At 44.4% G+C, this 12,742-nt stretch overlaps 1 protein-coding gene across 1 annotated transcript in view; it reads right to left on the bottom strand.

Moving 5' to 3' along the window:
- Nucleotides 1-12,742, bottom strand: part of cacna1bb (calcium channel, voltage-dependent, N type, alpha 1B subunit, b) — a 219,981-nt gene that overhangs the window by 110,258 nt on the left and 96,981 nt on the right. The window contains exon 8 of the mRNA XM_045689930.1: nt 741-844. Within this exon, the coding sequence (XP_045545886.1) occupies nt 741-844 (104 nt within the window). The remainder of the gene's footprint in view (nt 1-740; nt 845-12,742) is intronic.

The following is a 12,742-nucleotide window of genomic DNA, read 5'->3' as shown; positions in this document are numbered from 1 at the left end:
AGATAACGCAGGAGTGGCTTAGGGACAAGTCTCTGAATGTCCTTGAGTGGCCCAGCCAGAGCCTGGACTTGAACCCGATTGAACATCTCTGGAGAGACCTGAAAATGTGCAGCGTCGCTCCCCATCCAACCTAACAGAGCTTGAGAGGATCTGCAGAGAAGAATGGGAGAAACTCCCCAAATACAGATGTGCCAAGCTTGTAGCGTCATACCCAAGAAGACTCGAGGCTGTAATCGCTGCCAAAGGTGCTTCAACAAAGTACTGAGTAAAGGGTCTGAATACTTATGTAAATGTAATATTTCAGATATATTTTCAAAGAAATTCTAAAAATCTGTGTTTGCTTTGTCATAATTGGTTATTGTCTGTAGATTGATGAGGGGAGAAAAACAATGTAATACATTTTAGAATAAGGCTGTAACGTAACAAATTGTGGAAAAAGTCAAGGGGTCTGAATACTTTCCATATGCACCGTACATGAGCACAAGCACACACACGTACACACACATTTTATCCCCACAAACACCTCCCCCACTACTTACCCTGTCAATAGAGTGGTTCAGTATAGGGGAACGTGGCTCTAGTTGGTTTGTAGTATGTTAAGTGAAGTCCATGCCTCCCTATAGACCCTATGTCTACAACCGTAGGAATACAGTATGTCTTGGGTGTGAGTGAGTGTGCAATTGAGTGAGAGTGTGAGTGTGTGCTTGTTTGTATGTGTGTGTGTCTTGGGTCAGACCTACCCTGATAAGACACCCAGGACCAAGTTGAGCATGAAGAACGATCCGATGATGATGAGGGGGATGAAGTAGAGCCAGTTCCAGGTGTTCCCCGAGGCATCATTGGCCTGCACATACACACACACACACACACACACACACACACACACACACGTACACATGCACACACGCACATTCAGAGAGAGAAAGAGAAACAAAGCCACATAAGTAAAAGCAAGGTTTATCAGGTGTCTTCAAATGTTTGCAGTTGGTCAATGTACAATATCTGCTTGACAGATTTACTATACTTGTGACTGTCATTGTGGACTTGGATTAGTTTCAGGATAATTTGTGTTATAGCTCTTGATAAGAGTCTTGCTAATTTGTTGGAGTGTTGTATTGTAGGGGGTGTTTTCTTCACCTCTGCCAGGCAATCACCAATCAGTGCTGGGAGGTGTGTTTGGAGATGTTCTCTTATTATTATTTACATTTTTATTATCAATGACAGCCTAGGAACAGTGGGTTAACTTCCTTGTTCAGGGGCAGAACAACAGACTTTTACCTTGTGAGCTCAGGGATTCGATCTTGCAACCTTTCGGTTACTAGTCCAAAGCTCTAACCACTAACCTACCTGCCGCCCCTCTTTGCCTCCTCTCTCGCCTGTCCATCTCCTCATATTAATTCCATGCAGTCACTGTCAGTTGTCCACTCAAGCTTAACATTGCTGTCATCTATCGTCCACCAGGTGCCCTTGGAGAGTTCCTCAATGAGCTTGACACCTTGATGAGCTCATTTCCTGATAATGGCTCACCACTCATACTGGGCGACTTTAACCTCCCAACGCATGACTTCAATTAATTTCTTTCCATCACTTTCTTTCCACTCCTGTCCTCTTTTGACCTCCTTCTTTCCCAGTCACCTCCCACTCACAAGGCAGGCAATACGCTTAACCTCATCTTCACCAGAGGCTGTTCTACTAATCTCACTGCAACCCCCTCCATGCCTCTGATCAATACTTTGTTTCCTTTTCTCTCCATCTCTCCTCAAACCCTCCCCACTCAGCCCCTACCCAGATTGGTATGTGCTGCCAGAATCTTTGCTCTCTCTCTCCCGCTACTCTGTCCTCTTCGGTCCTATCCTCTCTTCCTTCTGCTAAATCCTTCTCCCTCCTGTCTCCTGACCCTACTCTCCTCCCTTTCTGTATCCTTTGACTCTCATTGTTCCCTTTCCTCTCATTGTTCCCTTTCCGGCCCGACCTTCGCTTCCCACTCTGTGGCTGAGTGACTCTCTGCATGTTAACATAACAGGGCTACGGGCAGCTGAGATGAAATGAGGAAACCGAAACTTCTGGAGGACCTATCATCCTTCCACTCCCTCCTCTCTACCTTCTCTTCCTCTGTATCCACTGCTAAGCTGCTTTCTATCATGCTAAATTTTAAGCTTCTGCTTCCAACCCTGGGAAACTCCTCTCTACTTTTTCTTCTCTGCTTAATCCTCCACCCCCTCCCTCTCTGCGGACGACTTTGTCAACCAATTTGAAAAAAAGGTTGACGACATCTGCTTGTCATTCACTCAGACAACAGAATCCACTGGTCCCACTCACACAGAACTGCCTTGACCTCTTTCTCCCTTCTCTCTCCAGATGAAATCTTGCGACTAACTGCTCACTTGACCCCATGCCCTCCTCCCTTCTCCAGACCATCTCTGGAGACCTTCTCCCATTCCTCATATCCCTCATCAACTCATCCTTGACCACTGTCTTCCCTGACCCTCTGACTGCAAGATGGCCAGAGTTGCTCCCCTCCACCAAATAAATATCAATCGACCCCTCTGACATCAAAAACGTCTTTCTTTTCTTTCCAAAACACTCGAGTGTGTTGTCTCTGACCAACTCTCTCATTATATCTCTCAGAATGATTTTCTCTCCTCTGTGTCACAGAGGCTCTCCCCTCTGCCAAAGTAGACTGTCTCTCCTCTGTTCTCATCCTCTTAGATTGATCTGGAGCCGTCGACACCGTGAAACGTCAGATCCTCCTCTCCACCCTCTGGGGGTTGGGCGTCTCAGGCTCTGCACACTCCTGGATTGCATCCTACCTGACAGGTCGCTCCTAAACAGGTGCCGTGGAGAAGATCTGTGTCTTCACCACATACTCTCATGTTTCCTGTGGACCCCAGGAAGAGTAGTTGATGCTTTTGCAGTGGCTAATTGGGATCCTAATAAATACCAATAACATACCCCACCACTAGCACTGACTTTGCGGATAAATACTTTCTTGGGGGAAAATGTACTTGACACGATTGTGATGTCGCGCCTATTTTAAGATGAATGCACTAATTGTAAATCGCTCTGGATAAGAGCGTCTGCTAAATGACTAAAATGTCAAATGTATGCATGCCTATCTCGTCTGTCTGTCTGTCTCCTCTGTCTGTCTGCCTGAGAAAGCAGCTGTTTAATTCAGCCCCATACACAATCTAGTAAGGCACTAATCTTTCTAGCATCACTGAACTCACAGGTGTGTACTGGTACAATACGCTACAGTAGATTACTTGACTCTAATCTAACTAGGCATGCTGTAGTGTTACACATGTATTTTATTTCATGTTGACTTACATTTATGTGTCTGCAAGAACCTGGAATTTTACCTACCCATGAGCTCTCCATGAAATGGTAACTTTTTATATTAACATCCCTTAGTGAACCATTATAAACCGTTTGTAAAGAGTTTACTTACCATGTATTAATCATTGATCCTACCTTTGTAAATGTCAATAATCAATCTCTAAATAGTAATGTACGCATTTATGAATACTCTTTTAATGAAACTGCCTTTTTCATCAGCATGCTAGGTCAGCTAATGCTAAAGTAGCCCATTGGATTCCAACACTTCCGGCAGCAACTCGCCTCAGTGATAGGCGTCGCATTTTCATAGAATCCAATGGGCTGTTTTAGCATCAGCTAGCCGAGCATGCTGACAAAAAAGGCAATTTAAGGACAATAGTGTTTATAAAAGGGACCTTAATATAAATAGTTACCCATCAAATAACTGCATCATAATTCTCTGTGCACATCCCAAATGACACCCCATTCCCTATATAAAAAGTAATCCCTAAAGTAGTACACTATATCGGGAATAGGCTGCCATTTGAGACAGCCTCAGATTGTGCATAGGCAGAGAATATCAGTATTGCAGTGGGTAACCTGCAGCATTGACATTGGCCTGAGATTCGTTTATAAAGGCATTACTATCAATCACACCAGTTCAGGTGCCCTCTCTAACCTCCTAAAATATCCTGAATCAATCCTACTCTCCATAGTTGGCCATAGGGTGAGGACTCCATTGATTAGATAAAACATACAATAACACATATTGACCAACAGCTTGTACTGGCCAATTAAGGGAAGTTGACAGAGTAAGAGGCTGTCTTAACAGCAATAATTAACAGCTCAGTCATTAACCCATAGGGACCTTGTTCGTAACCTGATCAGAACACATTCATGAATGCTAATGATCAATAGAGGCGCAGTAACACACACACACACACCAACACACACACATTAAGCAGCATTCCCGTGGAGAGGATAAACAGCCATAAATCAACAAGGTTAACGCTGGGTTATGAGAACACGCAATGTACAGAATGGAGTGGGGCTTGTGCTCTTATTTCATTATGCCACTGTGTTGTTCCTCCCCCTACATCCATACTAAGTGCACACAGGCATGTACACACACACACACACACACACACACACACACACACACACACACACACACACACACACACACACACACACACACACACACACACACACACACTGTCCTACCGTTTCCCTCAGCTGTCACTGTCTCAGCTCACACACAGGATGAATGGCCGGCATCAGCCTCTGTGTGTCGCCTTGCTTTAGCATCCATCAATCCCTTTGTCTCTCTATCGCTTTAACTTCTCTCTCACTCTGTCATTATCTCTCTAGCTTAGCTTTGTCTCTCCATCTCTCCGTCTTTCACTGTCTCATTTTCTCCCCCAGCCTCTCTGGGGACTGTAGATGTAGGAAAGTGAAAATGAAGTAAAAAGACACACTGTTACGGCAGCTTTGCCAACGCCATGTCAGCTGTGGAGGTAGAAAGCTTTCTTTCCCTGCTTTTTCATCCAACTAGACTGAGTTTAAGTGAGGTTCTGAATATTTTGAAACAATGAAGTCTGAAATTGATAATGCCTCCAGTCACCACTTTACTCCAAAGTCAATGGGCAATTTTTCGGCACTGCCTCGCCAAGCGGATGAAATAGAAAAGATTGTTCAAATTTTAACAGGTCACTTGTAGTTACCTATCAAAGCAAAACCAAGCATCTTTAGGGAGATACAAGGTTCTGTAGTGACTTTTTAATTTGCTACTGTGTTTCTGTTCACACACAGAGCTGTTGTTGGAAGTCTCCTCTGTTGAGGTGAGACCAGGTATAACTATCTCTCTCTAAGGCGCAGCCAGGTAATACATCGCCCTAAACTGCATGCTCACAACAAGAACACTCACAGTGGATAAAAGGCCATGTAGAAGGGTAAACGCATGTTGTAGAACACAGTGTAGGGTGATGTTGTCATTAGTGTCATAACACTGTACACAAAACCCGGATTCAGTAGTGGAATGGTTAACATATTAAAATGAACCTGTGGTGCTTCATGGCTGATACTATAATGACTCCTCTCACATAAATTGATTTGTATCGTACTTTGTGCATGTACAAAGAGGCAGATACTGTATATACAGTCACATCTGAAATGATTGGCAGTCTTGATAAAGATGAGCAAAAAATACTTTGTAAAATAAATACAAATACTGAGCTCAACATTTTTGGGAAATGATCTTATTTTATAGTAGAAACTTGATATCATTCGGTCTGCGCTTATGGACTGCCCTCTTCAATTCAAACCACAGGTTTTCCGGAGACTGAGATGACCACTGCAAAATGTTGATTTTGTGGTTAATTAACCATTTATTTGTGGATTTTGATGTGTTCTTGGGGTCATTATCTTGCTGGAAAATCCCCTTGCGTCCAAGTTTCAGCCTCCTGGCGGAGGCAACCAGGTTTTTGGCTAAAATGTTCTGGTACTTGGTAGAGTTCACGATGCTGTTGACCTTAACAAGGGCCTCAGAACAAGTGGAAGAAAACAGCCCCATAACATCAAAGATCCACTAGCATATTGATTTATATGGTTTATCGCCCTCCAAAGCTCAACTCTGACTTTATTTCTGAACTATCTGAGCTACTAACACTCCTGAGCCCCTTGTGCCCTGCTATGCTGGCGCTTGGTGATTTCAGCATGCAGTACATGTCGACTCCCCTGACTGCAGTCTCTCTACTGGCCTGGCTGATATCCTGGACAACTTTGGACTCCAACAGCATGTGGACTTTTCCACCCACAACAAAGGCCATGCACTGGACCTGGTCTGTACCTCAGGCGTGGATCTGGCAAAACTGGATGGAATGTGTCAGGGCTGTCTGACCACAAACTCATCACCTTCAACCTAGATATTCCTCTACCCACTCGGCACAAGACTATAAACACAGCCCAGCTTCCTGAATCTATCTCCAACCTGCCAGTTGGTGATGCTGTGGCTTAATACTTAATGCTCCATACTGGATGAAGTTGCTCCTTTAAAAACCCGTCTGGTGTCTTTCTCCAAATCTTCTCCCTGGTACACTGAGGACCTATGCTCTCCCAAAGCAACTGCACATCGTCTAGAAAACTGGGCTAACTGTAAATGTGAAGATGTATGAGCATCATCAGAAAGTCAAAGACTATAAACAGGACTTAAATGCAGATCGGACAACCTGTAACTCCCAACTGATTAGCAACGGCAGTGCTCATCCAATCTGTGAACAATTCTGCTACCTCAGCCTCCCCAGAACGGTGCAATCAATACCTTTGCTTCTTCCAAAGCAAAACTGAAAACATCAATAACACCCTTTTGACCTCTTCAGCCCCTGTAGTTGATATGCCCAGTCCTCCACTCCCTGAGTCAAGGTTCGCCACCTTCACCACAGCCACTGCAGCTGATGTAACCAAGCTGGTTAAGACAATGAAGCCCATCACTTGTTCATTTAACCCTATCCCAACCTCCCTTGTCAAGACCTGCTTACCTGCTCTGGAGCCTTTCTTCACAGAAATCATCAACAAGTCCTTCACCAATGGATGTGTCCCCCCTCAGGTCAAACTCGCTGCAATCACACCAGTACTCAAAAAGCCTTGATCTGACCCTGACAACCTCCAGAACTACAGGCCTATCTCCAACCTGCCCTTCCTGAGTAAGCTCCTCGAATGTCCTGTATCTAGAAAACTCCAACACTATCTGGCCAACCTACTCGAGCCCTTCCAGTCGGCTTTCAGAACTAGACACAGCACAGAGACTGCCCGGGTAAGGGTCACCAATGACCTCCTCATGAATGCAAACTCTGGAACTGCCAGCATCCTCATACTGCTGGACCTCAGTGCAGCATTTGACACGGTCATCCATGCCATTCTGCTGGACTGTATGTAGAAGCTCCTGGGCCTGTCAGACACTGTCCTGGACTGGTTCAGGTCCTATCTCACTGATCGCTCCCAGTATGTAGCCCCCGGACCTAGTAGGTCAGACACAGTGGTGGTCCACCAGGAGTCCCTCAAGGCACGGTCCTAGGGCCACTACTATTTGTATCTACATGCTGCCATTGGGAAACATCTTGAGGAAACACGGACTGGGCTTTCACTTTTATGCTGACGAAAGTCAGCTATATGTCTCCACTAACACTGCCACTGCCAATGCCATTGCAGTGCCATTGCATTGGGTATGCAAATTGCAGTGGGTCTAGGGTTTCTGGGATAATGGTGTTGATGTGAGCCATGACCAGCCTTTCAAAGCACTTCATGACTACAGACTTGAGTGCTACGGGTTGGTAGTCATTTAGGCAGGTTACATTAGTGTTCTTGGGCACAGGCACTATGATGGTCTGCTTAAAACATGTTGGTATTACAGACTCAGACAGGGAGAGGTTGAAAATGTCAGTGAAGACACTTGCCAGTTGGTCAGCGCATGCTCGCAGTGCACGTCCTGGTAATCCATCTGGACCTGTGGCCTTGTGAATGTTGACCTTTTTAAAGGTATTACTCACATCGGCATGCGAAGAGCGTGATCACACAGTCTTCCGGAACAGCTGGTGCTCTCATGCATGTTTCAGTGTTATTTACCTTGAAGCGAGCATATAAGTAGTTTAGCTCGTCTGGTAGGCTCGTGTCACTGGGAAGCTCTCGGCTGTGCTTCCCTTTGTAGTCTGTAATGGTTTGCAAGCCCTGCCTCATCCGACGAGTGTCAGAGCCGGTGTAGGACGATTCGATCTTAGTCCTATATTGACGCTTGCCTGTTTGATGGTTTGACGGACAGCATTGCGGGATTTTTTATAAGCTTCCGGGTTAGAGTCCCGCTCCTTGAAAGCGGCAGCTCTAGCCTTTAGCTCAGTGCGGATGCTGCCGGTAGTCCATGGATTCTGGTTGGGGTATGTACGTACGGTCACTTTGGGGAGGACATCATCAATGCACTTATCGATGAAGCCAATGACTGATGTGGCGTACTCCTCAATGCCATCGGATGAATCCCGGAACATATTCCAGTCTGTGCTAGCAAAACAGTCCTTTGGCTTAGCATCTGCTTCATCTGACCACTTTTTTATTGATCTAGTCACTGTTGCTTCCTGCTTTAATTTTTGCTTGTAAGCAGGAATCAGGAGGGCAAGGGAGAGCTTTGTATGCATCTCTGTGTGTGGAGTACAGGAAGTCCAGAGTTCTTTTTCCTCTGGTTGCACATTTAACATACTGATAGAAAATTGCTAAAACGGATTTAAGTTTCCCTGAATTAAAGTCCCTGGCTACTAGGAGCGCCGCCTCTGGGTGAGCGTTTTCTTGTTTGCTTATGGCGAAATACAGCTCAATCAATGCTGTCTTAGTGCCAGGCTTTGAGTGTGGTGTTATGTGAACAGCTACAAATAATACAGATGAAAACTCTCTAGGTAGATAGCTTGAGACTTCCTTGTAATTTACAAAAATACATAGTCCCCTTGTCTTACCAGACACCACTGTTCTATCCTGCCGGTATAGCATGTAACCAGCCAGCTGTATATTGATAGTGTCGTCGTTTAGCCACGACTTCGTGAAGCATAAGATGTTACAGTTTTTAATGTCCCGTTGGTAGTTTAATCTTCCGCATAGCTTGTCGATTTCATTCTCCAAAGATTGCACGTTTGCTAGCAGAATGGACGGAAGTGGGGGTTTATTCGATTGCCTACGAATTCTCAGAAGGCAGCCCGCCCTTTGGCCCCTTTTTCTCTGCCTCCTCTTCACGCAAATCGCAGAGATCTGGGCCTGATCCCGAGAAAGCAGTATATCCTTCGCGTCGGGCTCGTCAGTGTCCTGAAAGGAAAAAAAGGATTCTGCTAGTCCGTGGTGAGTAATTGCAGTCCTGATGTCCAGAAGTTATTTTCGGTCATAAGAGACGGTAGCGGTAACATTATGTACAAAATAAGTAAAAAATAAAAAGTTACAAACAATGCAAATAAACAAACAAAAAAACAATCGGTTGGGGACACGTAAAACGTCTGCCTTCCTCGCTGGCGCAACCTTATATCCAGAACTGTGCTGTACGTGTCCTCATCCACACCTCCCCCCGTGAGCACATCACTCCAGTGCGGTTCAACCTCCACTGGCTCCCCATATGCTCACACATTGAGTTAAAATCCTGGTTCACATCTACCAAGGTATCCACAACTCTGGACCAAAGTATCTGTCTGACCTCATCCTACCCTCCTGCCCCACATGCACCCTTTGCTAATCCAGGTCCATCTCCCTTCAGCAAGACGAAAAAACTATCTGATCTGATGTTACCTGTATATTAAATTCATTATTATGCTCATTGTTATTATTATTATATTTTGCAGTAGGTATGAGTTTATTTTCTGCATATGCATCCTTCTTTCGACGTCAAACCCACCACTGGTGTGTGGGGCCAAAGAGCTCTAATTTGTCTCATCTGACCATAGCACCCGGTTCCAATCCAAATGCCAATGCCGTTTACAAAATCCAGGCGTTTACATTTTGTTGGTTGCTCTCAACAAAGGCTTTTTATGGCAACCCTTCCAAATAGCCTATTGGCATGGAGGTGGCATCTAATTGAAGATTTGGAGACTTGGTGACCCTAAGAAACGACAAAGTTCTGTCATTCTCCAACTGTGGCCCTTGGACTTTTTTTTGCTTACCCAACCATCTTCCTCACTGCGTGGGGACAAGATAGACTTGGGTAAAGATACACTCTACCAGGCAAGATTACCACTGTTCCAGTCACTTTTAAACTTCTTAATTGCGGCGCTAATAGTGGTAAGTGGTATATTTGGTTTTTCAGTAGTTTTTTTGTACCCATTGCCTGTTTTATGAAAGTCAACAGCCATTTGTCTATTTTCATTTGTGAGTTTTTTCCTTTCCCCGTGACAAATGGATTTTACATGCATGTTACCTAATTTCTATACCCCCAGTAAGACAGGAAGCCATTAAAGGCCAAAATACTGCTCCTTAACCTGAGAATCATTTTAAAAAGTAGAATGTTAACGAGATCACGTTTTGTTTGATATTATTTATAAGATTCATTAGCAGTGCATTTTGACACTTATCTTTTTAGATAAAAAAAAACATTTTTATCTGAGTAATTGTATTAGTAGAAAATAATATAATTCAGAGCATACAATATACAGTAGCTGGGTATTTGTGTTATTTATTTTATACAGTCTTTTTGCTCATCGTTACCAAGGGTGACAATCATTTCTGGTGTGACTGTATAAATAGAGAGAGAAAGAGATGGGGGAGAGAAAAGTTCTGAATTCCAGAAAAGACTCAACAATAATGGGTAAGGCTCTCAAGCAGATAGTCTGACAGTTTATACGGAAATATATTCAACCCCCAACCCGACCGAACCCCTCCAAACCCATCCTTGGCTTTTAAAATTCCACAGGGTTGCATTCCTGGAGTAGGAAAAGTGCTGTAGAAGCATAATGATGAGAGAGAGAGAAACACACAAACACAACACACACACACACACACACACACACACACAGATGAGAGAAAGATGCTCTGGTCTTCCAGGGCGGGACACCATCACTCTGACCTGGCAGGGGGTGTGGCACAACGCAGTACTACTACACACAGGAGCCATGGCTGCATCACATCTGCATTCCAGCTGGAGGCGTGTGTGTGTGGTGGGTAGATGAGGGTGGTGGTGGTGGTGGTGTGTGTGTGTGTGATTCATATGGATAAGGCAACCATAATGAGCTTCCTCTGCTCCAGGTGACAGAGAGATGAGCCATGCAGTGAGATGAAACCACTCTAAATGCTGAGACAGAAAGAGAGAGAGAGAGAGAGAGGAGATTAGAGATTCTGGGCATGATGTGGTCAAGGCCATTAGGGTGACTAATGCTAGCTACAGGTTAGCGAGACAGGCTGATGTAGCCTTGTGCCTTGAGCAAGGTAATTTAAACTGTCAGAATGTACATACCAACGTGTGCGTCAGAAATATGCAAGATACACAAGCAAGCAGTGGTCCTGGGTGGCTCAGTTGGTAAGGCATCGTATGGCTTGCAATGCCAGGATTATGGCAATGCCAGAACTCCTGCTGGGGCCACCTATACAAAAATATATGCACATATGTATTTTGGATAAAAGCATATGCTAAATGGAATATATTGTTATTATATTAATCTGGAAACCCAAAACTAAAATAGTGCATAATTGCTTCAGATATTCAATTAGGATTTAGGGGGAAATGTATGAGAAAATATACTGGAACGAGGAGCAGAAGCTGTACGGCAGCTCCACCCCCTCCCTCCGCAAGTTTCTGGCAAGTCTATGGCCAAGTGTCCCCCCCCTTCTGATTTTCGAAAGGTGCGCATGCCTACTAAATCCTGATTCGTTAAAATAGACAATGACGACAAATGTTTCTCGCTAGTCGTTGCATCCCACAGTCTTTTGACAGATGTTACAGTACCATGTATTTCAGGTAGTCTGTCCACGAGAGATTGTTAGAATATTAATCATAGTTATCCTGATCATAATTAACCGTAATAACTTCCCCTGTCAGCTACAGCAATTGGCATACTAACAAGAACACGCTTTGATTAACCCCTTATCCATATAGGATAATATGTACATTCTGCATTGACATGGATCACTGTCAAGAAAACTGCTACCAGAACATCAAAGTCATTGTTTGAAATGTAAAAAATAATAGCACAGTTATTTGGTGTCACACATCATGCCATTACATAGTGATGATCCACTCCTACGCTCGGCTTACAGTGCATCCGCTCACACGCCCGCGCGCATACACACTGATCTGAAAAAAGGTCAGCGTGCTAGACACTTGGTAAAAGATTAAGACACTAGGACCAGCCTAGGCACTTAGAATCAATTCTGGAGCTCTTTTGAGAGTGCAGACACAGGGAGAACGAGGTACAAACTGTGGTGAACACCGGGGGAAACAAAAGGAGAATGGACACTGAGAGGATTCAGAAAAGGAAAGCCATTTCCTTTACGGTTGTAGATGATGTGAAGTGCACTACTCTCCTGGTAATCAACTTGGTTTTGTTCATGAGATGAACTCTGGAATGTTATTAGTGTAAAACAGGAAGGAACTACATCTCTCTGTCAATCTCTCTTCTGTCTATCTCTCTGTATATCTCTCTAACACCCATATTTAACTCCTCTACACACTCCCTATCCTTGCCTCTCCCTCTGTCTTTCTCTCTTCCTCTTTGTCTCCCTGCACACAGAGCTAACGAAGGCCTCTGGAATGTGGAACCGTCTGTCTCGATAGAAGACACACACAGTCCCACGCACACAGTCACACACACACAGTCACACACACACACACACACAGTCTCCTCTACTCCCATCGTGTTTTACTGCCGCTCCAATTAGCCACAATCAAAAAGGGATGATTCACTGACAACAGAAACAACAC

Source organism: Salmo salar, chromosome ssa11 (assembly GCF_905237065.1).
Source record: "Salmo salar chromosome ssa11, Ssal_v3.1, whole genome shotgun sequence".
Lineage (NCBI taxonomy): Eukaryota > Metazoa > Chordata > Actinopteri > Salmoniformes > Salmonidae > Salmo > Salmo salar.
The sequence above is the reverse complement of the archived record's forward strand: the minus strand, read 5'-3'. Positions and strand labels throughout refer to the sequence as shown.